The sequence below is a fragment of the Pteronotus mesoamericanus genome, unplaced genomic scaffold, assembly GCF_021234165.1.
Source record: "Pteronotus mesoamericanus isolate MK-2021 breed Mesoamerican mustached bat unplaced genomic scaffold, CSHL_Meso_final contig_203, whole genome shotgun sequence".
In the NCBI taxonomy this organism is placed as follows: domain Eukaryota; kingdom Metazoa; phylum Chordata; class Mammalia; order Chiroptera; family Mormoopidae; genus Pteronotus; species Pteronotus mesoamericanus.
In genome coordinates this window covers 515,303-542,910 of record NW_026555087.1, presented here as the reverse complement: position 1 = coordinate 542,910, position 27,608 = coordinate 515,303, and the positions used below count along the sequence as shown (strand labels likewise).

The window sequence follows — 27,608 nt, the reverse complement described above, 5'->3', positions numbered from 1 at the left end:
TCCGATTTCCGTAACTGTGAGGCAATGCTGGGACCGGGCTGCAGCCCCCAAAGGGCTTCCAGGCTCCCCCCACCATCTCTGGGTTCCACACAGGGACCCCCTTGTCCACGAGGAGCACTCACGTCTGCCCGTGTTGCTGGGAGCCCCTCCAACGTGTTGAGAGGCTGACAGGTTAACGGGATAAGAAGCTTCACGGTGTAAGGGGTCCTAGGGAAGGCTGCCTTCCACGGGCAGCTGCGGTCCCAGCTCCGGAACAGTCACACGTCCGTGGGAAACAGGCGGGGGTGGGGGCGGCTACCAGCGAGCGCCCCTGCGCCGTCCTGGGACGCGTGGCTGCCGCCGGGGGACACAACCATTCCTTGAGATGGGACTTTGGGGTCAGGGCGGGCAGGGGAGGTGACAGCTCCGCTCCTCCTGTGTCCGCAGCCTCCGTGTGCCTGGCCCTGCGCCCGTGCCTCAACGGCGGCAAGTGCATTGACGACTGCGTCACCGGCAACCCCTCCTACACCTGCTCCTGCCTCGCAGGCTTCACGGGGAGGAGGTGCCAGCTGGGTGAGGAGGCCTGGGCTCTGAGGCAGCCCTGGAAGTGCGGCCATTGGCCCAAGAGCCCAGGGTCAAGGCTCTGTCCCTTTGTGGTGGGGGGAGTGACTGCCAGGGGCACCAAACCTGGAGGGTTCCTGAGGGAGAGCTCGTGGGGTGGGTGCTATAGCGGCCCCCTGAGCCACTGCCCCGGGGACCAGGCAGATCCTCCGGACCTCCTTCCTCCGCTGAGGCCCCAGCGCCCACTTTTCAGATGTGAACGAGTGTGCTTCCCACCCGTGTCAGAATGGCGGCACCTGCACACATGGCGTTAACAGCTTCAGCTGCCAGTGTCCGGCTGGTTTCGGGGGACCCACCTGTGAGACAGGTGAGAGGAAACCTCCTGCGCCCCAAGTGCTACCGGCTGCAGGATCGCCAGGTAGTCCTGCCTGGCCAGAGGGCGGTGGGCAGAGTGGGGGCGGCAAGCCGCAGAGGGCTTGGCACCGCACGCGGGCCACCCAGAGCAGCTGAGGGCTGCGGCAGGAAACGGACCTCAGTGCCCTGGCACTCAGAGCAGGGAGCAGGCCCGGGAACAGGCCCGCGCCGGGTCCCGGACCGGGCCCAGGTCAGCGCTAGGCAGGCCGCAGGGCCTGGGTGCCGAAGGAGCCATCGCTCCCTCTCGCCCCAGGACCAGCTTGGAGGGGGCACGGGGGCTTCCAAGGTGCGACAGGCAGCTGGGGGTGGGCAGCACCAACTGCCCCCGCTGTCTACCTGCCTGTGCCCCGGAGCCCTGAACATCGGCTGCTCTGGAAGGAAGGGGGGCTGTTTCTCTCCAGGCTGGGGGCTCTCACAACCAAGGCATGGGTTGGGGTCCTTCTTCCTCTTCTTCTTCTTCTTTTTTTTTTTTTTTAAAGATTTTATTTTTACTTTATTTTTAGAGCAGGGAAGGGAGGGAGAGAGAGAAACATCCATGTGTGGCTGCCTCTCGTGCACCCCCTGCTGGGGACCTGGCCTGCAACCCAGGCCTGTGCTCTGACTGGGAATCGAACCAGCGACCCTCTGGTTCGCAGGCTGGTGCTCAATCCACTGAGCTGCACCAGCCAGGGCTTGGGGTTCCTCTTGAGATGCCCCTTATCTTGGGTGGTCCAAGGCTCCTCTGCTGCCCACAGACCGCAGCCACTGAAGCACCTCCACACCTGGGGGTCGAGCCTCCCCTCCGTGCTCCCCCTCTACCCCCACAACTCCAGGGAGGGCCGCACGTCGTTCACTGGGGATCCATTCTGTCGCTGTGTTGTGTTGTTTGGGGGACGAGCTGACAGCGGGACAGCAGAGGTGTCCCCACTCTCTGGCGCTCTCCAGGGAGCCAGGGAGCCTGCATTCCCGAGGGGCGGGTGGTCAGAGGCACGCTGCACCCCTCACTCCCACTCTGACTGGGGGCCGGTGCCTTCGCTCGCAGTCTCCGCAGCAACGTACCCCCACATCCGCTCCCCAGGACCATTCGGGCCCCTCCTGCACCCCTGGGCACTGCTCCCCGTCGAGGCTCGGTCACAGGCTGAGTCCCCACCAGCTGGGAAGGCTCTCAGCCAGGGCCCCAGAGCCCCGCTCTGACACAGCTCTTGTTGCAGTCAGCGTAGCAATCGACCCCGTCGCTGAAAAGGAACCAGGTTCAGATGAGCTTTCAGCGGCCGTGGGTCGGGACTACCCTGGGCAGCGTCGCCAGCACCTGGCGGGGCCCAGGGGCCACAGCAGCCAGGACACCAACAGCTTTCCTCCCTCTGCCCTTGTAGCACAGTCTCCGTGCGACGCCAAAGCATGTGCGAACGGCGGCCAGTGCCAGGTGGTCGGGGGCTCCGCGGTTTGCACGTGCCCGGCCGGCTACACCGGCGACGACTGCGAGGCAGGTGAGCTGCTGGCGCCCGGAGAGGTGGGGAGGGGCGGGGCCTGCGGGGCGTGGCGTGGGAGGGAGGGGCGTGGAGAGGCAGGGTGGGGAGAGGGCGAGGATGTGGCTTGTGGGGCCTAGAGTGGAGGGGTGGGCCGACGGGGCGGGGCGGGGAGGGGACAGAGCGTGGGCGTGGCTTGTGGGGCGTGGAGGGGAGGGGAGGGGAGGGGAGGGAAGGGGCCGGCGGGGTGGGAGAGGAGCGGGCGGGGCGGGGCTTGCGCGGCCTGGAGAGGAGAGGAGGGGAGGCGAGGGGAGGCGAGGGCAGCAGCTCCTCCCCGCCGGATGCGGAGCCGGTAGCTGGCGCCCAGCTCCCGCCTCCGCGCCCGCAGACGTGGACGAGTGCGCCTCTGGCCCGTGCCTGAACGGAGGCTCGTGTGTCGACCTCGTGGGGAACTTCACCTGCCTGTGCGCAGAGCCCTTCGAGGGACCGCGCTGCGAGACAGGTAATGGCCTCGGGCCGCCCACGGGAGACGGCGCTTTCGGGTCGCCGCCCTGTCCCACACTGTCCGGCTCAGCCCCGGGCGGTGCCCCGAGTCGCAGACGGCCACCCCGGGCTGCGTGAGGCCGAGCACGGGCCTCCCCGTCCCGGGCGGTCTCCCTATCGGAGTAGGCACGCGGGGGCGGTGGCCACTCCGCGGGCCCTGCCACCGCCTCGCGGGAGAGAGCTGACCTTCGCGTCCTTCCTCCGGAGCCCAGACGTCTCCGTCGCGGGAGACCGTTAGTGCGTGCGACGAGCGACATCTGCTAGTTGTCGCCCTGCCTCACGCTGCTTTAAATGCTGGTGAGGACTCAGGTCGATTAAAAGACCCGCTCGGTGCCGGGCCCACGGGATAGATCCGGGGCTTCGGCGCGAGGCGCGGCTGGCCTCGCCCAGGGAGGCGCTCGCGACGCGCCGGCAGGTTTGCTGCGCGTCTCAGCCCCTGAGGGGGGCATTCGTTTACCCGCCAGTAGGACGCGGCTGGACGGGCGCCGGGCCCCGGGGCCGCTGCGTCCTCAGGAGCGGGCAAGGCCGGGGCGCCGGGCACGAGGTGTCACTCTTTCCTGCTTGGTTGCTGCAATCAAGGGATATGTCACAGGTCTCCTTGCCTGGATTTTTTTTTTTTTTTTATGATTTTGTTTATTTTTCAGAGACAGGGGAAGGGAGGGAGACAGATAGGTGTGCGAGAGAATCGTGGATCAGTCGCCTCTCGTGTGCCCCCTACTGGGGACCTGGCCCACAGCTCAAGCATATGCCCTGGCTGGGAATCGAACCGGCGACGTCGCGCAGATTTTTATCTAAATGTCAGTGTGTTTAACTAAACTCTAGTCAGAAAACAGTCGAGTGATTTCAAACGAATGTGCAAGGAAACCACATTTTGTTCAGAAGAATAAAGCAAATGAAGGCAAACAAAAAGAAACAACAGAATTGACATTCTACTCCTGGTATCATCTCAGTAGCCACATTACAGGATACAAACCTTGACATTCTTATCAGATCCAATAAGAAGCTGGCCAAAATTTGGAGATTATGAGAGAGAATATCTAGCCTCCTGCTCCTGCCAAGAAGGATTAGCTGTGCTGAGGATTTCCCTCTCACTGCCAAGATCTAGAAAATCAGACAAAATATGTGAAAGAACAGCTCTCAGGCACTGGCCAACAGACTGCACAGGACTGTCGCCGCCGGGAAGAGGGGATGAGATGAGTGGGCCCCGCAGTTGCCTAATTCTGACTGGAGGTGAATCCTGGCCCTCTGGACTCTGAAGGGTCCGAACTCCAGCAACCCTGGGGCTCCAAGTCAGGAGACAAACTCGAGTTTGTTGGCTGGAATTTGTGGGCAGAAAATCAGCGGGGACAGAGCTGCTGAGAGCGGGGGCAAGAAAGCTCTAAAGCTCTGCAGACAGACCCCTTGAGCCTTTGCTCAGTGCAGTCCAGGTGGGTGAAGTCCTCACAGTTGGGAGCTGAGCGTCGAGCAATCTCTGGCTCTTGGCAGCCCAAGCAGAAGGAGCTCCTCGTACCCAGGGCCAGTGCTGTGTGGCATTCTCGATGCAGCTTCATCACCTATGATGAATTGTTCCATGTACCCAAAAGTGCTGCAGGAGGAGGACACAGGAGAACTAGAAGGTAAAAGGGAAACTTCTAGAGCTGAAAAATGTAATATCTGAATTTTAAAACCACACTGAACTGTGTTAACAGCAGACTAGACTCTGCAAAAGGAGACATCAGTGAACTTGAAGGCAGAAGTGGAAACAATTCAACGTGCAGCACAGAGTGGGACTGAGAGCCGGCTGTTCCTGGATGTGGGGTGTGCATGGGGACCCAGGTGAAGGCAAGTGCTCAGTGTCCAGCAAGTACACGAGGAAGCATTTGCTACCCTTGATGAAAACTAAAACATATCCAAGAAAAGCGTGAAGGAAACCACATGAAGCCACATCACAGTGAGCTTGCTGAAAATCTTAAAAGCAGCCAGAGGAAAAAGACAGAATCCACACAGAGAAAAGGGGCGACAGCAGCCAACCTATCCGAGGCCAAAAGCGGTGGGGCAGCGTCTCTAACATATGGAGAGGAAAACACTGCCAACCTCCTTTCAAAAATGAAGGTGAAATAAAGACTTTTAGACAGAAGAAAACTGAGCGAATTCATCACCAGCATATCCACAATACAAGAGATGCTAAAGGAAACTGTTGAAACAGAAGGAAATAGTACCAGATGAAAGTCTGGATCCACACCAAGAAATAAAGAGCTCCTGGAATGACTTTTCTTATTATCTTTTAATTTCTTTTAAGGTAATTTTAAAACAAAATAATAACAATAAACTTCAGGCTGTATAATACATACAGAAATAAAATATATGACACCAATAGCTTGAAGCAGAGTGCCAGCTTTTTCTGCAAAGGGCGGGGTGTTCATATTTTCGGCTTTCCAGCCGTGCGGTCACAGCCGCTCAGCGCTGCCAGCGCGCCGCCCAGCCGCCGGCCGCACACAGTGTGTAAGCAAACGGGCATAGCAGAGCCCAGAGAAACTTTATGGTCAAAGTCGGCGGCGGGCAAGATTCGGCCTGTGGTCCGCCGTTCATCAGCCGCTGGGTAAAGGCAGCGTAATGCTGTCAAGCCCTCCATTATGTGTGAAGCGGACAGGGAGGCACGTGTGACCTGGAAGAGAGGAAACAGGGACGTCTCGGGGGCGACGGAACGTGCTGAGCCTGACTGTGGCAGGGGTCACATGAATCTACGCGTGAGTTAAAATTCTTGGAAGTGTACTGCGAACAAAAGTCAATTTTACTATGTATTAATTTAACAGATAAATTCTGAAACATGAAGAAACTGAATGTGGAAGAGATGAAGAGGGAAGCTGGCTTGGCTTCCCTGTGGAATGAGGAAAACTGCTGGGGACGAAGAGAGGCCCTTCCTAATAACAAAGGGAGAAATTCACCACGAGGCTGCAACAACCCTAAATGCACTACCGACACGGATCGGGACACACAGAGCCGAAGCTCACAGAGAGACAGGAGAGACAGATGACTGGCGGCGGAGAGTTCACGGTGGGGACACGTGAACAGCAGTGCGCAGGGACAGGCCCGCCCGGCACTGTTGGCCAGTCTGGTCGGCGCGTGTGCACACACGTTCTCTTCAAGGGCTCAGGGAGCTCTCGCCGTGACGGGCCATCCTGCTGCCATGAAATAAGACTCAGTAAATTGAAAAAGACTGTGTTCTCTGACCACAGTGAAATTAAACTAGAAATCAACGACCGAAAGGTATCTGGAAAATCCCAATATTTTACTAACAGACGTGCTTGACCAGAAGCGTCTGGAGGCCTCCGGCCTTGCTGGGCCCTTTGGCAGCCACCAAAGGCCCTTCTGACCCTTGCCTTTCTCATTCTGCCTCCCAGAGGGGCTCGTGCAGGAGGGGCAGCTGGAAGGCAGCTTCCAGGAAACAGGCCTCAGGCCCGAACTCCACTTGGCACTGAGAACAGAGGCTAAACCCCCGGTGTGTGCTGGTGCTTAGGTGACCACTGTCTTTCTTACAGGAAGCCCCCCAGTGCCCGACACCTGCCTCTCAGCCCCTTGCCAGAACGGGGGCACCTGTGTGGACGCAGACCAAGGCCACGTGTGCGAGTGCCCTGGAGGCTTCATGGGCCCCGACTGCAGGGACAGTGCGTGTGGCCAGGCTGCAGGGCTGTGGTCGGGCTGGGGCCTCCCAGGGCGCGCATGCAAACATCACAGCAGGGGGCGTGCACAGCGGGTCTCACGGGAAGGTCGCCAGGAGTGGGCGGGGCAGGGGCGGGGGCAGGGGCGGGCAGGGGCGCGCCCACCCTCCAGCGCACCCACATGGGAGCCTCCTCCCGCTCTCCGTGGCAGGAACCCCGGACGACTGTGAGTGCCGCAATGGCGGCAGATGCCTGGGGGCCAACACCACCTTCTGCCAGTGCCCCCCGGGCTTCTTTGGGCTCCTCTGCGAATTTGGTAGGTGCCCAGAACTGGGCCGGGAGACACCTCACCTGTCCCTGGCTGCCCTCCAAACCCTGGCGTGGGGCTGGACCAGGACCCACAGGTGCAAACCCTTGACCAGCGGTTCTGTGACCCCGCCCCCACCCGGGAGGGGGTTGGCAACAAAAGGGCCTCAGCCCGGTCGCCCAGGTGGGGTCACTGGGTCTTGCACAGCCCCGCCCTTGTCAGGAACACAAAGTCCCAGGAAGACCTGAGACAGGGCTTCCTCCTTCCCCTGCAGAAGTCACAGCCACGCCCTGCAACATGAACACCCAGTGCCCTGACGGCGGCTACTGCATGGAATACGGCGGGAGCTACCTGTGCGTCTGCCACACCGACCACAACATCAGCCACTGTGAGAGGCGTGGGGGTGGGGACGGACCCGCGGTCTGGGAAGCCACCCAGAAACCTGGGGGGTGGTGCTGGGAAGAAAGTGGTGGGTTCCCCGCTGGGCACCGGGGCACCTGCTGTGGGTGTCCCCTCCCCGCCCTCTGTTACATGGGCCGGGTCTCCGCCCGTGGTCCCTGCAGCAGGCTGGCAGTGGGAAGGGCACCTGGCCGCCCACAGGTGCCGCACAGCGTCCTCCCAAGCCCCTAGCTTAGCTGCTAACATGGGTAACGCAGTGTGTGGCTAACGCTCCTGACCGCCGGGGACGTGCCAGCGTACAGATACCCGCACAGGGTGCGATCGTGTGTGATGAGGGTGCCAGTGAGCCACAGCTCCACCCCCGCTCCCAGAAGAGGGGCTGAATTCTGGGATAATTAGGAATAAAGAAATTCTGGGGAGGGGCCCCAGAGCCCGGCGTGAGGAACCAAGACCCAGCAGAGCGTATTTTAAGTGGCCAAGGTTCCAGGCAGAGTGACAGGGTGGCCTTCCCCATCGACATGGGCTGCAAAGCTGCCCTCTGACCCCACAGCACTGCCGTCGCCGTGCGACTCGGACCCGTGCTTCAACGGAGGCTCCTGCGAGGCCCACGAGGACTCCTACACGTGCGAGTGCCCGCGCGGGTTCCACGGCAGGCACTGCGAGAAAGGTGGGGCGTCAGCACCGCGGACAGCGCCGGGCGCCAGTGGGCCTGCGCGTCCCCTCCTCAGTGCGCTCGCGTGATGCTCTCCTCAGAATATGCCTCTTTTCCTGCTCAGCGTTTTTCCAAATAGATTTTAGAATCATTGATTTGAAAAAAATTCCTTAGGGCTTTGTTAAATCCAATTCAAGTTGGAGAACATCAACAGCATTTAGCCACTTGAGAATGTAACTACTCTTCCCCAAGTGTCTCTCAGGCATCCCTGTCCTCGCCAGCGCCCCCAGAATGTCCTCTCCTGGCACCCCTTGTTCAGAGCCCAGAGGGCCATCCTCCTGGGGCACAGCACATGTGCCACCGGCGTCCCCTGGAGTGCTCCCACTCCCTCGCTTTTGGAGACCCAACCCGAGACCTCGCTGGATTTACCTGGAAGTCTCTCCTGTTCTCATAATGGCCCGGGTCCCTGATACTCCGGCCCATGGAACCCCCAGGCCCTCCCTGCAGCAGGCAGAGACCCCACCGCTCGGTCCTTTACCCTGACAAAGGCATCCCGCGGGGGCACAGGCGCTGCTCTCGGGATGGGGCGCCTGCAATGTGGACATGCAGCCTGTGAAGCACCTTGGGGTAGGGGGACAGAAGGGCCGAGTACAGCGGGTGGAGCCTCTCCTGCTGCACAGCGCCCCCAGGGACGCCAAGGAGGCCAAGGGACTACCCCTGCGCATGACCCCTCCAGGCGGGAGATAGACGCGCCCCTGGATTCGCACCTTTAAGTTGGTAGACACTCACACAGAGGCCGTGGTGCGTGAGCCCCCAGAGCCAGGGACACACAGGGCAGGAGGCCACCACGGGCCGCGATGTCCTGTGGGAAGGACGGTGCTGCATGTGCTGCGCTGTGGGCTGGCTCTCCACCAGAAGGGCAGTGGTCCCATGGCCTGGGGCAGAGGAGGGAGGTTGGGTGGGCGGAGGACCCCAGGTGGAGTGAGGGTCTTCAGATGGGCTTGACTCCTGCTGCTGCTGGGCCTGCAGGGCCCGCGGTGCCCGGGGGGCTGAGAAGACATGATGGGGCGCCGTGGGCCCTCGGTCACCCACCTCCAAGTCTCTCTCTATCCCTCCGCAGCCCGCCCGCGCCTGTGCAGCTCAGGGCCCTGCCGGAACGGGGGCACGTGCAAGGAGGCAGGCGGCGCATACCAGTGCAGCTGCCCGTACCGCTTCACCGGGAGGCACTGCGAGATCGGTGCGGCCCCGGGCCAGGAACGGTGGGGCGGACTGGGACCCTGGCCTGCCGCCATGCTTGCGCGCCAGGAGGATGCCTGTGAAGGCCCCCAGCTCCGGGATGTCTGGGACCAGGGCAGGGGCGGTGGCAGTGGGCACATGACACCCGACCCCAACGGCGCCTTCTGCTCCCAGGGAAGCCAGATTCGTGTGCCTCAGGCCCCTGTCACAATGGCGGCACCTGCTTCCACTACATTGGCAAGTACAAGTGCGACTGTCCCCCAGGCTTCTCCGGGCGGCACTGTGAGATAGGTAAGGCAGGCTCAGCCCGACGGGAGACCGGAAACGGGCGCCGGCACCGTTGGTCCAGGCAGGGGGCGGGGGCACCCCTGGGCGGCCCCGAGGCCCGTGGGTGAGACAGTGAGGGGTTGTAGCGACCCTGTGCCCTTGCAGCCCCCTCGCCCTGCTTCCGGAGCCCCTGTGCCAATGGGGGCACCTGCGAGGACCTGGGCACGGACTTCTTCTGCCACTGCCAAGCAGGGTACACCGGACGCCGGTGCCAGGCGGGTGAGAGGGCGGGGGGATGGGGGGCACAAGAGTTCTTCCTAATCCTGGGAGGGCAGCAGACAGTGGGAAGGGGGTGCAGGGGCAGAGGGGGAAGGAAAGGAAAGCTCTGGGCAGCCCGTCCTGGAGGGCAAGGCCCCTTCACTGTAGGACGGGCTGCGCAGGGAGCGGGGGTCCCGGGCCCTGCGGCCTGGCGGGCAGAGGGCAGAGTTGCGGGGCTGGCAGCGCCCTGCGGTGCAGACGGGCGGCTGTGTCCTTGCAGAGGTGGACTGCGGCCCCCCTGAGGAGGTGAAGCATGCCACGCTGCGCTTCAATGGCACCCGGCTGGGCTCCGTGGCGCTGTACTCATGTGACCAAGGCTACAGCCTGAGCTCCCCCAGCCCCGCCCGGGTCTGCCAGCTGCAGGGCGTCTGGAGCGAGCCTCCCCAGTGCCACGGTGATCTGTGGGCCCTCTTGGGCGGGCGGGCGGGTGGGTGGGCTCAGCGGTGAGGCCCGCACCCCAGATGGAAGAGCCCAGGGGTGCAGTTCTGACCCTGGCCCTGCCCCTCTTCCCTTTGTTCTCCTCCTGGGGAAGTGAAGCCAAAACCCGTGCTGAGAGCGGGGACGGCCCGCGCCAGCTCCGCTCTGGACCATTCACTGAGGGCTCCCCTCCTCAGAGCAGCAGCCGAGGCAGCCGAGGCCAGGAGGGAGGGGCCCGAGGTCAGGGTTCAGGCCACGCCTCCTGCTCCGGACCCCTCCATGAGGCACCCGTAAAGCATGAGGACGCAGAAAGACAGAGTATGGGGGGATCAGGTGAATGCAAATCCAAGTGTAGCAGGTGTGGCTACAGTGCCCTTAGAGCAAGGAGGCTGTAGACAGGAAGCATCGACGCGGATGGGGAGGGTCTCTCTCCATGACCACCGTTCCAGTCCCCCAAGAAGATAGAACCATGGTAAACATTGAGACGTGAAATACAACAGTGTCAACATGCACAAAGAAAAAGTGAACAGGCTGTAGGAAGAAACTGACAGACTCACCATAATACCGGGAAAGTTTGAACTTCCTCTCAGTTCAGGTTGAGGAGCGAAAAAAAAAAAAGAAAAACTCAAAAGAAGATTTGAACAATATAATTAACAATTTGAACTAATTCATTCTCTGAGTACACAAAAAAGTTAAGAACAAGAAGATAAACGTTTAAATCTCTCTGTTTAGATATTTTTAAAGATACTGAAATAGCTCAAAAATCGAAGAAGAAATCACATGGCCCATGAAGGCATTGTATAAATGAGTAATAATCACTTTCTATGTTGAAACTTATGATGCAGCAAAAGCCATGCTTCGTGGGAAATGTATAGCCTTAAACACACACATTAGAAAAGTTCACAATGAAGAGAACTCACTGTCTGACACCAGAAGTTAAGAAAACAACAGTTGAGACTAAGGAAGGGGGAGGGACGAGGCGTCCGGAGCCAGAGCCGTGATTAGTGAGAGCCGCGGCGGACCGGATAAACGGCACCAGCCTTAGTTCTTTGACAAGCTTACTAACGGGGACAAATCTCTGCCAAGACTGATCGGAAAAATCAAAGAGCACTCATTTAAATCTTTATAAATGAACCAGGTGACAACTGTAGACACAGCAGAGATTAAAAAGATAAAGGAATACTATCGACTAGTATATACAAATAAGTTTGTAGCCTAAGAAGAAATGGACATTATATACATTGAAAAGTATAACTTACCAAAAACGACTCAAGGAAATAGAGAAAATCTATGTAATTCTATAACTAAAGAAATTGAAGCTTTTTCCCACAGAGAAACATCAGGCCCGTACAATGAAACAGGAAAATGCTACCATACAGCCAAGAACAGACTGTTGTAGCAATGACAGTCTCTTCCAGGGAGTGGGATGTAAAGAACATGCACCAGCCTATTCTAGGAGACCAGCATAATCTTGAACCAATGCCAGATACAGACAGTTGGAGGGAGTAAAATTACGGGTCCGTAAAACATACAAACAGAAATGCAGAAGTTCAGCAGCCTACCAAAACTAAATATACCGCTATCAAGTGGGGTTGCTGAAAGAATAGTTTGATACTAGACAAAGCTGTTACGTTAACCAATTGAAAAAGAAAAATCGTAAGAATCTCAACAAATACATAATAAGCATTTGACAAAATTTATACATTCATGGAATAAAGCCTTATCAAACAAGGAATAAAAATGTGCTTGCTACCCTAGAGAGAAGTGCACTGAGCCAGGCAGAGCTAGACTGGCCACACCCTGTGAGCAGGACGATGACACTCGCGGGCTTACACAGGGAGGGGTGCAGGCTGCGCGGAGAGAGCTGTGGGGCAAGCGGGTCCTGATCCTTGTTATACAGCAAGTTAATCTGGAATTCAAAAGCAGTTCTGTGCGACTGACTCAGGCATGCTGAGCTACCAACAGGGGAAGGAAATTAGCATCTGAAGTAATTTACTTACGCCTCTTCTCAAACCTGGAATAAACATGAACCTAAATAGAAAATATACCCCTTAAAATGGGAGTCTATTATCACTAGGTCTAGTCAGTATTATGTTGGAATCACTAGCCAATGCAGTAAAGTAAGAAAAGGATATTAATGCCTTAAAATGCTAAAGGAAGAAGTAAAAATGTCAGTATTTGTAGCTGATGTGGTTATCTTTAATCTACAGGCAAGCTACTGAAAATGATAGGAAATGTAACATGTTTAGTGGATACAGGTTGTTATAACAAAATTAATCGCATTTTTATATAGCGACAACATTTAGAGGATTTAATGATAAAAAATACATATACAGAGAAGAATCAATGAAACCAAAATCTGCTTCCTTGAAAAAGTCAATGAAACAGAGAAACCTCTAGTAAGACCAATCAATAAAAAAAGAAAAACTGGAAATATCAGAATGACAGAAGAGACACCACTAAAGATCCTACCAGTGTTTAAACGGCAACGGGGTTTTGTGACTTTAGGCCAAGATAGCTGACAACCTAGAGGAAATTGATGAATACCTTGAAAGATAAATGGCCAAAACTGGCAGAAGAAGAAATAGAAAGTATGAATACCCCTATATCTATTAAATTTAATATGTAATAAAAACCTTCCTGCACAGAAAATCGTGGGACCAGATTCTCAGAACACCGGTAGGTTTCATCAAGCATTTACGAGAGAGGTAAAGCCCTGTACGAGCTCCTCTAGAAAACACAGGAGGAAGGAGCATTTCTCTGCCTTCTCTTATGAGACCAAACCAGACAGAGACATTACAAAAAGTGAAATTACAGAACAGAAAACATTCCTCATGGCACAGGCACAAAATTCCTAACAAGATATTACTAAACGAAATCCGGTAGTATGTAAAAAAGATAATACATCAGGACAAAGTGTAGTTTATCTCAAGAGCACAGGCTGGTTTGACATTTGAAAATCACTGTAATTCACCATATTAGGAGAGAGAAGAGAAAACCATACAATCATCTCAATAGATGCAGGAAATCATTTGGCAAAATTTAACCATTATTAAAAACTCTTAATAAACTACGAGTAGAAGAGAATTTCTTCAACCTGATAAAGGGCACCCATGAAAAACCAACAGCTGACAAAATGCTTAACAGTGAAAGGCTTCCTGCCATCATTGGTAGTGAGGCAAGGGGGTCCACCTCACCAGTTGCTCCCAACGTGTTCCTGTATCCCAGACGGGCCACAGACAAGAGGAAATAAAAGGCTTATCTACTAAAAGGGAAGGAGTAATGATGACACAATCATGAATGTAGAAAATCCTAAGGAGATCCTACAAAAGAAGCCATAGAACTAATAAGTGAGTTTGACGACAACACAGGATACAGTTAGCACACAGAGCCGATTATACTTTCAGATCCTAGCAGTGGGCACTTAGGAAAGGATACGAAACAGTTATGTGCAATAGTATCAAACACATGAAAAATGTCTATGTGTGAAATTCATTATGAACATAAACATAAATGCCAAAACTATAAACTTTTTTAAAAAGCTTGAGAAATCCTTCACGACATCTGGAATAAAATGGTCATGCACTCGGGAAGACATTATGTTGGTTTCCCACTTTTCACCATATACAACAATTAATTCCGGCTGAATTAAGGATTTAAATGCTTTTTTAACTATATATTTTTGTGTGGAGAATATAAATAAGTATTTTTTTGGCCTTGGGGTAAGGAAAGATTCATTAAGCAAGAAAAAAAAAACAGTGACTATAAGAGAAAAAAAATGGACAATTTACTGTGTAAAAATGAGGAACTTCAATTGATCAGCCTTAAAGAAGAAGGTGAAGTATAAGCTACAAAGTGCTTTCAAGAATATATGGAGAACACTGTGAGTCAATGAGAAACAATCAGCCTAACAGGAAATTTTGCAAAACACATGAACAGACATTTCAGGGAAGAGAGGTGCATAAAGCCCCAAACGTAGAGAACGCGGCAACCCCCCAAATGCAAATCAAAAGCGCACCAATGTGTGTGCAGTTGGCCAAATTCCCAGGTCAAAGAGGCCCATGTGTTGGTGAGGGTGTGGATCCACAGGATCTATGAGGAAGTATGAGCTGTTTAAGCACCTTGAAAACCCTTTGGTAATTTGCCCATTAAGCTGACCATTCATACACACGGTGCCCCAGCGACCCCACTTCTCGGTACTCATCTAAGAAAAGCATGCAGTTCCACGCCAGGAGACGGGAAAGAAGACACACAGAAACGCTTTTTATATTTTTTGCAATAACAAAAACTCTAGAACCAACCCGAGTATACATCAAACAAGGATTGATAAAGTATGGTATAATCACACTGTGGAATATTATACAGGAGTGAAAAGGAGACCCCAGAGACTCACAGCAACAGGGAGATGTCTTGTTCACATAGTGTGGACAGAGGAGAGAATGTACACCATGATATCCAATCGATAAAGTTCATAAATAGCAAAAGCAAAGCCATATACAGTATTGTTTAGGCGATTCATAAAATTTAAATTTAAAGAGGCACAGAGATGAGAGCCACAGAAACTCACATCACACAAGGTGGGGAAATACACGTGACCTCACGAGCCCATCAGCATTGTAGCACCCAGGTCAGGTGCGGGCTCCAGGTGTCATTATGTCTTTAGCGTTTATTTACTTAGATGTTAAACATTCAAATTAAACTTTCCTAAATTGAACATTTTGAATTCAGGAGCACAACTCCAAGTTTCGGAAAAACCCTAGATGGATACTTTAAAACAGAGGACTCAACCCCGCTGCATTGGTTTTGTCCACGATTGTTACTGAATTGGCAAGATTGGGCCCGTCCACCTAGAGCTGTGGGATTGAGTCCCCTCAAGGCCGTTACCCAGGGACACTGCCCAGCACCAAGTCCCTGGACTGCTATGTGCACGCCCCTCCCACCAAGGGTGCCCTCCCTGGAGTCTGCCGTCTCCAAGCGCCACGGGGACATCACAGAGCCCACCCAGCTCCTGGGAACAAACTCACTTATGTCCATCCTAGCTTGGCTTCAAGGCACCGACTTGAATAATGACAACATTGCTTTATTCTCGGGTCTGTCCTGGCGCCTGCGACCTGGGCTCACCTCTCTCCCAGAAATTGACGAGTGCCGATCCCAGCCGTGCCTGCATGGGGGCTCCTGCCAGGACCGAGTTGCCGGGTACCTGTGCATCTGCAGCCCGGGGCGTGAAGGAGCCCGCTGCGAGTTGGGTAAGACGGCCTGGCCCTCACCACGGGGCAGCAGCTCCAGGATCCTGGCCATGGAGTGAGGCACAGGGGCCCCCCCGACAGTGGTCGCCTACCCCAGCCGCTCCTCGCCCTGACTGGGCCCTGTCCGCACACGCAGGCCCCTGCCAGCACTCTCCACCTACCCGGGGAGATTAGGAGCTCCACGGACAAATGCTGACTGACCTCTTCTGCTCCTGCATCTCTGGCCCAGGGCAGACGGGATGGGGCTTGGCGAGGGCAGGCCCCGGTCCCGACGGCTGGCCGCTGCCCCGCGCTGGTGGAGGGAGTGGGGAGCGCCAGGCGCGCTGCCCCGCCGCTTGTGCGGGGCTCCGAGCCCCAGGGAGGCCCAGGCCCAGGATGTCCAGTCCAGGCCCTTGCAGAGCCTGGGCGGGGAAGGACAGGAGCAGCTTGGGGTGGGACTGTGTGGGGCTGGCGGTGGAGCTCGTAGGCGCGAGGCAGAGGCCTCAGGCAGCACGCTGAGGCCTGGCGGCCGTGTAAGCCTGCGGAGGGCCCTGCAGGCCCGTGTCCTGCCTCGGGGGAGACGGACCAGTGCCAGGCACAGCCCTGCAGAAACGGAGGTTCCTGCAGGGTCCTCCCAGGGGTCTACGGGTGCCAGAGCCCTGCAGGCTTCACGGGAGTCCACGCGGGACAGGTGGGGGCGGTGCATGGGCGGGCCCCAAGCACCCAGGCCCTCACCCACACTTGTGACACCTCAGATACTCCAGGAAAACCTGTCCCCTACAAGCACAGACCTGGGTGTTCAGCGAGCACAGGGGAGAGGCAGCCCCTGTGGCCCTGCTGGGCGGTCCCCGGGGGGCCGACCCCGGGGGTGAGGAGCGGGGGCCGGGGGGCGAGTGCCGCCAAGGGGGAGGGAGACTTCCGCCCCAGGGCCCACGCCCCGCCTGCCCGGCCGCCCTCCTCGCCGCCCCTTCCCTTCTTCCCGCTGTCCTCTCCTCCCTCCCCCAGACACCCCCTTGCCGCTCGGGCCCACTCTCTGGGTGTTCTCCAGAGGTGGACGCCTGTGACTCCAGCCCCTGCCAGCACGGAGGCCGGTGCGAGAACGGCGGCGGGGCCTACCTGTGCGTCTGCCCGGAGGGCTTCTTCGGCTACCACTGCGAGACAGGTGGGGGCCGGGCCGGCGCTCCTCCCCCGCCACCCCCCCCCCAGCCCAGCTCGCTGCCCCCGGGTCCGGGCGCCCGCCATTCCTGGCCCCTGGAACAGAGTCCCCATGGCCGCCCTGGCCGCCCTGGCCGCCGATAGGCGTGCCGTGCCCCCCGCGCTCCCTGCCCTTGGGATTGTCACTTCTAAACTTCCCCGACCTGTGGTCATGCCGCCCTCCTAGAACAGGCGTGTCCTTGGGGGCAGGCATGTCCCCAGCCCTGCTGGGCCTGGCTGGCGGCGCTCAGCTGTGCTGGGTGGGTGGGGCTCCTAAGGACGAGGCCCGGGACCTGCACACAGGAGCCGGCCTGGGGACACGCGGGGTGGGGGGGGCGCGGCAAGGGGGTGCTGTCTGCGGTCAGGCCTGTGGCGGGTGGGGCCCTAGAGGACAGGGTGGTGGCTCTGGCAGTGGTGGGCGACTTGCTGCGTGTTTACATGCGTTTCTTGGGGCTGTGCCGGGAACCTGAGGCCTTGCCTGACCCGGGATCTGGGGTCCACAGGGGCGCCCACAGCCGAGTGCAGGGGGAAGCCGTGGAGGGGCCAGCACTGTGTCCCCCCCACCCCAGTCCACTGCCTGCTAGGGCTCCTTGGCTTGGGGGTGTGGCGGGGTGGCCGGGCTCAGAGTCCGGAGGCCACACCTGCCTGGCCTCTCGTGGGCCTGCCCCCCGTCCTGGCGTGTTCCCTCTCCCACCCCCGCCCCCTAAAATCTGTCTGATAGCACCACCCACGTCTACGCACACGCTCACCTGCACAGGAACGGCCCAGTCCCCCAGGAGCAAGGCCAGCCCACGGGGGCTGGGAGGCCTGGCAACACCCCAGAGCCCACTGCTTTCCCCATCCCCAGTGAGCGACCCCTGCTTCTTCAGCCCCTGCGGGGGCCGCGGCTACTGCCTGGCCAGCAACGGGTCCCACAGTTGTACCTGCAAAGTGGGCTACACGGGCAAGGACTGCGCCAAAGGTGAGGCACAAGGGCACCAACAGGGGTGCGGGGGCTCCCCTTCCCCTCAGGGGGTGGGGACACACCAGGGGGCAGGCCCGGGGTCCAAGGACCCCCCCAAAAGGGCGGAGAGTCTAAGGAGTTGCTAATCCCGGCCTGGCCCGGAAGCGCGGAGGGACACATGTGCCCCCGGAGGCGCAGGCATGGCCACATGTGTGCCCGAGCCCCCCGGCCCGGGCGATGGCCAGAGGCCAAATGAAGGCGTCCCCTGCAGTGTCAGGAGCGGCCTTCCCGCCCGCAGGGCCCATGTCTGCCCCAGGGTACCAGGCCCCAGAGCCACCGGGCTGGGCACCAGCTTGGGGACCGGGGCACCCACGGATGAGAGCTGACCGCCCCCCTCCCTTGTTCTTGACCGAAACCCTGAAGAGCTCTTCCCACCAACGGCCCTCAAGGTGGACCGAGTGGAGGAGAGCGGGGTCTCCATCTCCTGGCGCCCGCCCGAGGGCCAGGCCGCCAGGCAGCTGCTGGACGGCTACGCAGTCACCTACGCCTCCTCTGACGGCTCCTTCCGCCGCACCGACTTTGTGGACCAGAGCCGCTCCTCCCACCAGCTCCGGGCCCTGGCGGCGGGCAGGGCCTACAACATCTCCATCTTCTCGGTCAAGCGCAACGCCAACAACAGGAACGACATCAGCAGGCCCGTGGCGCTGCTCGCCCACACGCGTGAGTTCGCCCAGGCGCTGTCTGCCCCAGGTGCAGGCCAGGCACGGAGGCGCGGGCCAGGCTGGGGAGGGGGCGGGGGCTCCCTGAGGAGGCCCCCGGCGGCGAGCTAGCCCGCGGGTGGGGGCCGGGGGGCAGGCCAGGTGCCCGGAGGCCACCCTGACGCTGCTGCTGCTGCTGCTGCCGCTGCGGAGGGGGTAGCGGCGGAGGGGTGGTGAGCCGCATGGACGGCAGGGAGGGCCGTCGTGGGGGGACAGTGGTGGGATGTGGTGGGGCCCTCAGGACGGGGCGAGCGCTGGGCACGCAGCCGGGGCGGGGAAGGGGTGCTGGGGGCTCGAAGGAGGAGAGGGCTCGTCCGGAGCTTGGCGTTAGGAAGAAGTGCTTTGGGGGCTGGTAGGTAAGGGGTCCGCCCAGAAAAGGCGTCTGGGAGGAGGAGACCCCCTTCCCCGGGCCTCCACCAGGACACGGGGGCTGGGACGGGCCGCTGCCTACCGGGCTGGGGCGCTGCGCACCCCGCTGGCTCCCCCAGGCTGAGCCCACACCCAGCCCCTCCCCTGGGTGGCAGAGCACGGCCCTGGCTTCAGGCGACAGGTCCAGCGCCCCGGACGGTCACAGCACCATCGAGTGACCGAGACAGTCGGCCAGGGAAAGGCGAGGGGAAGCCGGCCTCAGCAGGCGGCGGGAGGGGCCTCTGGTGGAGCTGGCTGGCCTGAGCAGCCCCGCCGGCAGGGGCCTGGGACGTGTCCACCTGACCAAGTCCCCGCTGTGGCTGAAGGACCCATGCAGAAGGGCCCGGCTGGCCGCTGCCTCGCTCGGCACCTCTCTGACCCCCAGTACCTCCCTGAGCCCCCCAGGAGTGAGGAGGTGCTGGCGAGGCTGAGCAACCCTCTGCCCCCCAGGACCCCGCCCCGTCGAGGGCCTTGAGGTCGCCAACGTGACGGCCAGCGCCATCTCCGTGCGGTGGGCTCTGCACAGGACCCGCCACGCCACCGTCAGCGGTGTCCGCGTGTCCATCCGCCACCCCGAGGCCCCAGAGGACCAGTCCACCGATGTGGACAGGAGTGTGGACACGTTCACATTTGGGTGAGGGGCTGGCCAGTCTCCCTCTCTCCCTCCCGGCCCTCCCGTCCACCCGGCACCTGGCCGTCCACACTGGGGATGGCCTCCCTCAGTCCCAGGCTCGCTCTGCCTCCTCACGGAGCTGCTAGACGAGGGTTTAAAGGTCCCAAAAGAGCAGGGACGCCCTGAAACCTGGGGGCGGTGTCTTCCCACACAGAGTGAGGCAGACTGGCCACCTAGAGGCCAGCACAGTCGCACGGGCACATGGTGCGTTCAGACCTTCACTTAAGCACGTAAACTTCTTGTGACAAGTTAACGACAAGAACAATGAAAACTCAAATGAACTGCCATTGAAACAGCCCCTTTATCGACCCACACGGGGTCTCAGGTGCAAGGTCCTCGGGGTCAGGTGCGCGACGGAGCCTGGGGTGGTTCCGACCCTGCATGGATGGGCGGTGCTGGGCCAGGAGAGAGCTAGGGAGGGGGACCGGCTGGCAGTGTCCCAGGCTGGGATGGCTCGGCCACACAGCGCCCTGGGTTCAGGGGCCTGCAGAGCAAACACAGCTGCAGCAGCGGAAGCTCCCATCCAGCGACTGTGCCTCTGGCGATGGACGCCCAGGCGGCTTGGCGGGGCCGGCGCAGCAGCGTGCAGCCTGAGCCGGCGGGGCCGAGCTCACAGGAGGGGCGCGGGGCATGTGGGTGCTGCGCATGCGTGGGATGCTGTCCCCGTGCATCCTGTGACCTGCACGCGCGTTTGCGCGTCTCCAGTCTGCAGGTTTATCCGGGCCGGTTTTCCCAGCCATGTCTGTCGTCTCCAACCAGATGGTCATCTGTGCTGGAGATGAGATTCTGGTTTTCTTAAATGTTGCTGTGACTTTTTTGATTCGCGTCCTGACCACATCCAAAGGACGACATGACTATGTCGGGGTCCCCAAGACCACGCCTGGCTCACTGGGAGGTCTCCCAGGACCCGGCCAAGGCCACACGCCCAGCTGACCCACGGCAGGAAAACGCCAACACACACGGGAGGGAAGAGGTGCAGGGGGAGAAGCCAGGGCCCAGTGTGAGCTTCCAGAGCCTCCTCGCCCCCCGTGGAGCCAGCAGCTACGACGACACGTGTGAGGAAGGGACCCATGGGAGACACAGACCCCGGGTTGTGGGGCTGGTCCCGAGTGCCCCCAGTCTGGGGAGGCTCCAGGCTCCCGCGAGGAGGCGTGAACCCCCCTTCGCAGAAATGCTGGGGCAGCGAGGCCTCCTGGGAATCCCAGCCACAGGCTCCTCTGCTGAGGGAACGCCAGCCTCCAACCACGCTGGGCGCCCCGAGCAGGCCTGCGCGCCTCAGCCTCTCGCTGCACCAGACCGACAGCAGCTGCCCGCAGAGGAGCACCCAGGGCCCAGGTCACAAAACCACCCTCACAGAGGCCACCGGGGCCACGAGCAGCGGGGCCACCACCGCCCCCGCCCTCCCCTGCTCCAGAGGAGCCGCAGTCTGGAGCAGAGCCGGACACAAAGCCCAAGACCGTCCTGTCCTCTCTCGCTGCAGGGCTCTGCTGCCAGGAAGGAGGTACACCGTCCGGGTGACCGCCCTCAGTGGGCTCGGGGGACAGGAGCGCCCCGCCGAGAGCCTGGCCTCAGCCCCACTGCACGTGTGGACCCGTAAGTACAGTGCGGCCTCTCACGCGGGCGGGGCCTTCTGGAGGCTCTCAGCTCCCTCCAGCGCCCCACCCCCTGCCCCAACGTCTTCCCCAAAGAGGCAGTGGCACCAGAACCGCAGCCCTGGGCTGCGTGTACCCCACATGGCACCGTGCCCAGCGCTCTCGTCCCCTCTTCACACCCCACGGCTCCTGAACTTCTTCCAAATGGGGTCCGTGAGCAAAGGCCCAGGGAGGCCTTGGCGAGGGCGCCGCGCTGTCCCCTCTGTGGAGCTCAGTGTGTCTCATGGGGAGCAGACTGGCCCTCCCTGCCCTCCCTCCCCAGGCCGTGGGCAGGGCAGGCACCATGCCATCGCTGGTGAACGTGTAAGCAAGGCGGGGGGCAGGGACAGGTGTCTGGGCGACAGGGAGGTGCGAGCAGGGCCTGGGCCAGGCGTCCGCACAGGCCGGGGTCCTCTCTCGGACCCTGTGCGGCGGGACTCCCCCCGTAGCTGCGTCCCGGGGAAGGGGTGGCCAGGCTCAAGGGCGTCAGAAGCGCCACACGGGGGAGACGCAGACGGTGAGCGGGCCAGGGCCCTGCTGGGGGCCGGGGGGAGGCACTGTGGGGCGGCTCCTGGGGCAGGAGGAGGGGCTGCAGGCCCACAGCGACGTCTGCAGTCACTGACCCTGGCTTCGAATGAGGCTTCGGCGACCCCTTTCACCGCCCTCCCCTGCTCTGCGTCCTCCAGGGCCTCTGCCGCCGGCAAACCTGACCGCCGCCCGAGTCACGGCCACCTCTGCCCACGTGGTCTGGGATGCCCCCACTCCAGGCACCTCCCTGGAGGCCTATGTCATCAATGTGACCACCAGCCAGAGCACCAAGAGCCGCTACGTCCCCAATGGGAGGCTGGTGTCCTACACGGTGCGGGACCTGCTGCCCGGGCGGCGGCACCAGCTCTCGGTGACGGCCGTGCAGGGCACTGAGGGCGGCCAGCTGCACAGCGAGCCTGCGCACCTTCACATCGTCACCTGTGAGTGCAGGGCCGTGGGCACGGGTGGTCGTGTGGGCCACCTGTACCCCAGGACCCTCGCCCGGCACAACCACACGGCCCAGGGTCGTCACACAGGCAGCCTAGAGCAGGGCCGTGTCCACGGGGGAGCGTTCGTGCGCGAAAGGCGGGGGGTTCATGCAGTGGGTGCTGGCTCAGCACAATACGACTCGAAAAGGGAGCATTTTGCTCCCTACCTTGTGCCGTCTCCTCCATGGACCCCAGGGGGGCGGAGCAATGACCACAGCACATCATCCGGAAACAGGAGCCGAGAGCGGGCAGCGTGGGGGGACTGGGAAGCAGCCTTGCCACCAGGCCGACCCCCAGGAGTCGCTGGACAGCAGCGGGGGAGAGGCCAGGGCGGGCACAAGAGGGGGTGACGCTCGGGAGTGGGGAGGCTCCGAAGGGCCACATGAAGGGTGCGGGCCCCCCTACAAGTGCATGGAGGCCCCTCGGGTCCCACCGGGGCCCTGCATGGCCCTGCTCGGCCCTGCTCATGCTTCAAAGTCTCCGCGAGGCGCTGTGGAAGGCGGTGCGTCTGAGCAGGCAGCCTGCCTGGGGGCAGGCCCGGCTCTGCTCCAGGTGCGCCTGCTGGGGCAGCAGGGCAGGCTGGCCTTCTACGAGCCGGCCCGTGGCGGGGGGGGGGCGGGGACGGAAGCACGTAGTTAGGGGACAGAGGTAAGTGACAAGGACCCACAGAGAAGCCACGCCGTCACTCGGGGCAAGCGGGGGGTGGGGGCCTCAGCCTAGGGAGTCCAGGGCCGAGTCCTCCCCCGCCCCACAGTGGAGAGCCTGGGCCCGGGGCGGGGGCCGGGACCACCAGCCCCTCAACAGCGCCTGGCAGCGGTTGCTCTCCGCAGGGACGCCGTGGCTCCTCCTTGGGGATTGGGGGCCATCAGGGCTTCTCAGACACAAAGCTGCCATCCAGGCCCAGGGACACTCAGGTCCCCAGTTCTCCTTGAGCAGGGGGCAGTGGGGCAGGGTGAGGTGAAGGGGAGCCCCAGACCTGCCCTACGTGGCCAACATTCCCCGCATCCCCCGCCACCGCCCGCAGCCCCGAGGGACGGCGCCGACAGACGCTGGCACCGGGAGGGACTGCAGCCGCGGGTGCTCAGAAACAGACCAGCCCCCGGGCGCCTGCCGGAGCTTCGCCTGCTCAGTGACCGCGGGGCCCCCACGATGCCAACCCAGGCCCCCAGGTAGACGCCCCTGCTGCCAGCCCCTGGGGCCTCCTGGTGCAGCCCAGGCACAGAGCTCCGCGCGGTGACCCTGGCGACTTTCCCAGCAGGTTCTCGGAGCTCGTGGACGGCAGAGGACGAGCGAGTGCCCAGCTCAGCGGCTCCCCAGGCCAGTCGGTCCCCGCGAGATCACGTGAGTACCTCGGCCAACCCTAGTGGCCGCACTGCCACCCACCCCGCCCAGCGCAGGTCGGCATCAGAGGCCCCGGGCCCTGGGGCCAGCGCTCACTGTCCACGCCCTGGGGTCACGGGGGCCTTCCCAAGGCAGCCAGGCGGGTGAGGGTGCGGGCTGCTGGCCAAACACGTGAGAGGACCGCAGTGGACGGGGTAGAAGCCTCTCTGGCCGAGCCAGGACCTGAGCATTGCCAGTGAGCGTAGACAGGAGGGCGTGGCTTGGTCTGAGGTGCCGCTGCTCAGAGGGGTCTGGGACTGGCAGCGCCAGCCTGCGCAGCAGGACTCTGTCTGCCGACAAGGAGCAGCTGACAGGCACGTCCGTCCTGATCTCAGAAGCTCACGGCCCATCACGTTGAGGTCACGACCCAGGTTAGGAGCAGAGCCTTTGGGTTTAGCGCCTGCCCGGCCCAGAGGCACAGGGCATGGATGACAGGTCCACACGCCCTGGCCCTTCCCACCTAATGAAGCAGGCATCCCCCCAAAATCCAGACAGGGAGGCCCGCAGGCTCCCCAGGCCTCACCCTGAGCGCGAAGCCGGTCTCACCCTCAGAGGGTTCTCGGGCAGGCAGCCTACTCACCGCCCCCTGAGGAGTCTCCACCCACGCCAGCGTTCCCAGGTTGGGGCGGAGGGGGCAGGGGGCGCAGGCAGGGCCCCGCAGAGAGGCCGACCTGCAGTAAGGGGTGGCCAAGTGCACAGACGCGAGGGGAGGAGGTGTCGTCGCCCCCCGAGAGGCCGAGGGTGGCGGGAGAGAGTGGAGTTGGAAGGCTTCTTGGAAGGCTGAGGCCGGCAGGGCAGGCAGGAGATCGGGCCCTGCCTCGGGCCACTGCCGCCTTCCCCGAGAAGCTTCGGCTGGGGCGGCAGGGGAAGCCGGGCCCCTGCGGAGGGTGGGCAGGCAGTGAGGGCCGGGCCTGGGGAAAAGTGGGTCCTTTGGGAGACAGTGCCGCCCCGGGTTCTGTGCCCAAGTTGGGGAGCCAGCAGGTAAGCGAGCGTCCTGTTCCCACCACACAGGGCCCCCACCAGGGACAGCCTCGCCCCTCCCCCTCCCTGCCACCGCGGGAGAGAGACGGCTCAGGAGGGCGGCCCAGGGCAGCGCTGGGTGCAAGGCAGCCAGCCGCATGGTCAGCGGTGGGCCTGGTCTCTGGTCTCTCCTAGAGCCCACAGCGCCGGCGCAGCTCGAGGACGCCCCTGAGCAGGCCAGCCTAGCCCCCCAGCTCCCTGAGCGCGGTGGCGACAAGGACGCGGGAAGTAAGTTAACAGGAACGGACTCCGGGGCTGAGTGCCTGGAGTGGACGTGGGGGGCACAGAGCCTGGACGGGGGCAGCAGAGGAGGCAGGGGCACCGTGCCCCATTGCAGACTAATTGCCCGGGCCTGCCCGCTCCCTCTCCCGCTGCCCCCACGCGGACCACCCCCGGAGGAGCGTGCTGAGCCGCAGGGCAGGAGTAGGCAGGGAGGGAGCGCCGGGCAGGGCCAGCAAGGCCCTGCTGGCAGCGGGTCTCGAGGGCCCCAGCATGTCCCCGTCCCGCGTTGGGAGAGGCCCACCCAGCGCAGCCCTGCAGGGTGTCGCCACGGGCAGGTCTCCTTGGACAGCGACAGCCCAGGCACTGCTCCGCCTCTGCTCTAACCCTCAGGCCTGTGTCCCCCTGGGGACAGTCCTTCCAGGGCCCAGGGCCTTCTCCTGGGGTAGCCACAGGCTGAGACAGGGCTCACCCACCCACTGGACCCCGAAAAAGGCAGGGCCGTCAGGAACGGGCAGCCAGCCACCCAGGACGTGCCCTCTGAGGGTGCAAGTCATGGCAGGCCAGCCGCCAGCCCCCAGACACTGCACTCACGGCGCCTGCGCCACAAGGCGCACCTGCCACCGATGATGCCACCGTGGGGGCGAGGCCGGGGCAGCCGAGCCCGTCGGTCACGGAGCCGTGAGGGGGCTGCCGCTGGCATTCCCACCAAAGGGCAGCAGCTGGTTGCGTCACATCAGCTGCTCCGTAAAACTCAGGGACTCCAGGGAGAGGAACCGCCTTCCTGGGTCCCAGGCACCACTGCCACTGGTGGTGCTGGCCGACGTGAGGCATGGGTGCTCTGGGGCACCTGGGAGTGGGGGTTGACTTTAGGTGGTAACAGGAAAACACGCCTACGGCCCGCAGGTGCACACGGTCAGTCCTGGCCTTGGGCCCCCGTCAGTCTGGGTGTGGCCAGGCCACCCCTCCATTTAGTTGTTTAGTCAGGTGGTGATGCAGAGACAGCAGTCTGTAGACCTGGAACCTGCCCCGCAAGTGAGACACGGCCAGCACCCAGTGTCCATTCCCCGTGGGCCAGGCTGCGCCAGAGGCCGAGGCAGGGGGTGGCGTCTGGCTGGGTGCGACCTCAGAGGCACGTCCGGCCCAGAATCCTGTGGTGGGCTGACACTGCTGGGTGCGGCTGCAGCTCCTCACCGTTGCCGCAGGGCGTTTCCGACAGAGCCGCCCCGAGGCTTGGACGTCCTCTGCCTGGAGGGCACGCAGGCAGTCGGGGCCATGGCCGGGCTGCCCCGACGCCCGAGCGCGCACCCTCTGGCCCGGGGGCAGGAGCAAAGGGCTGGGACTTGAGAAAGCCGCAGCCTTGGGGGTGGCTCCGCTGGTGTCTGCGAGGGAGCTCTCTGCTTGCAGCCCTTCCGGTGGGGATCAGGGTGACTGACCCGCAGCCTCGCCAGAGCCTGGTGGCGCCAGGCTCGCGGACCATGCCGGCGGAGCGGGCGCGAGCACGCCTGCTGGGACTGATTCACCCTAACAGGCCGAGTAGCTTGAGTGTGGCTCCGCTGGCCCCAACCAAAGGTTCTGGACGCAACCCGCTTTTCAGGGCTTCGCTGTCCTCGTGCCCACGCCAGCAGCTTCGCGACGGTATCCTTGGTGAGGCGCGCTGTCCCATGGGGCCCGTCCTCTCACTGGGACCTTTGGCGTCTTGGCTGTGCCCGGCCCTTTGCAAAAGGGTTCGATCAGCTCATCAGGCTCGTGAAACACTGGCTGGGGCTTGACTTGGCCAAACGCCAAGTCCCTGTGCACCCGAAAACACTCTCACTGGCTCTCATACTTGGAGGAATTTGGGTATAAAACTCAGGTTTCAAAGCTCCCCTCCTCTCCAGTGCTTCACACACTAGTCCACGGTCACCTTCGGACTATGTGGCTGTCACTGGCCTCAGTCTTGTTCTTGTGTCCTTGTAGGATAAGCTTCTCCTCTGTAGAAGCTGCTAGACTTTTCTTTCTCAAGCAAAGGAGGATCCCAGAGAGCCCTGGGCACCCTGAGAGCACAGTCAATGCTTTCCTGAGGAGAAAAGAAGGGTTCCCAAGCCTGTCACCTGCCAGCAGGGGTTTGGAGGGAGCACTGAGGCTCCTCAGATTCTCCTGAGCAGGGCTTCTGGGTGGCCCTGGTCTCATCCCCCGACACCAGCACAAGTGGTCTGGGTAGCAGCCGCCCAGAAAGAGGCAGTTGCCCCAGCAACGGCAGGCAAGCTCTGTAATGTATGCTCACACCCTCATGCCGACTGGCCTTCTCCCCAGCTGTATTTATTTCAAGGCGTGAGGGTCACCATCAGGTCAGGATTGAGGGGAGGCCACCGTGCAGGACGAGGCCGCAGTGATGGTGCTCTGGTAAAGCCCATGCCGCGTGGACAGCAGGCTTAGGGCTCCTGTCCACGGACAGCAGGACATCAGTCATGCCTCGGTGGCCTTGTGCCCCAAGTGTGGAGAGTAAAGATGGCTGGCAGGGCTCACAAGGCCTCTTCATGTACGGACACCATGAAATGTCTCTGGGCAATTGTCATGTATCGTGTCTAAGTCCACATGGAATTGGAAGGGGTCTGGGAGAGCAGAAACAATCTTATAGAGGCGGGGAGCTTCTACACCGCATTTCCAAACTCACTATGAAGCAATGGTCACCAGGCCAGCGAGTGCCTGGCGCAAGGAAGAGTTTGCAGTCAGTCAGCGGAACAGACATGCCGTCAGCGGCCACCTGATTTCAGCCAGGGCGCCGAGGCCTCTCAGCAGGGAGAGCGGAGCCCTCCAAGCGAGCGGGGCCGGGACTGCCAGGCGCCCCGGGCCACATCACACAGAAAGGTAGCTCCGAATGGACAAAGACCTAAATGTATGAGCTGACCCTAGAAACTCTTAGAAGAAAACTCAGGGGTAAGCCTTCATGCCCTTGGATTTGGCAAGGGACTTTTAGCTATGG

The 27,608-nt window shown here is 61.0% G+C and overlaps 1 protein-coding gene across 1 annotated transcript in view; it reads left to right on the top strand.

Annotated features, from left to right (window-relative positions):
- Nucleotides 1–27,608, top strand: part of SNED1 (sushi, nidogen and EGF like domains 1) — a 51,822-nt gene that overhangs the window by 13,357 nt on the left and 10,857 nt on the right. Inside the window, exons 5-27 of the mRNA XM_054570408.1 lie at nt 427–552; nt 794–907; nt 2,307–2,420; nt 2,788–2,901; nt 6,461–6,586; nt 6,792–6,896; nt 7,162–7,275; nt 7,837–7,953; nt 9,059–9,175; nt 9,349–9,465; nt 9,607–9,720; nt 9,980–10,153; nt 15,309–15,422; nt 15,959–16,083; nt 16,440–16,563; nt 17,443–17,556; nt 17,962–18,258; nt 19,155–19,338; nt 20,858–20,970; nt 21,695–21,976; nt 23,049–23,193; nt 23,283–23,365; nt 24,560–24,652. Of these exons, the coding sequence (XP_054426383.1) occupies nt 427–552; nt 794–907; nt 2,307–2,420; nt 2,788–2,901; nt 6,461–6,586; nt 6,792–6,896; nt 7,162–7,275; nt 7,837–7,953; nt 9,059–9,175; nt 9,349–9,465; nt 9,607–9,720; nt 9,980–10,153; nt 15,309–15,422; nt 15,959–16,083; nt 16,440–16,563; nt 17,443–17,556; nt 17,962–18,258; nt 19,155–19,338; nt 20,858–20,970; nt 21,695–21,976; nt 23,049–23,193; nt 23,283–23,365; nt 24,560–24,652 (3,126 nt within the window). The remainder of the gene's footprint in view (nt 1–426; nt 553–793; nt 908–2,306; nt 2,421–2,787; nt 2,902–6,460; nt 6,587–6,791; nt 6,897–7,161; nt 7,276–7,836; nt 7,954–9,058; nt 9,176–9,348; nt 9,466–9,606; nt 9,721–9,979; nt 10,154–15,308; nt 15,423–15,958; nt 16,084–16,439; nt 16,564–17,442; nt 17,557–17,961; nt 18,259–19,154; nt 19,339–20,857; nt 20,971–21,694; nt 21,977–23,048; nt 23,194–23,282; nt 23,366–24,559; nt 24,653–27,608) is intronic.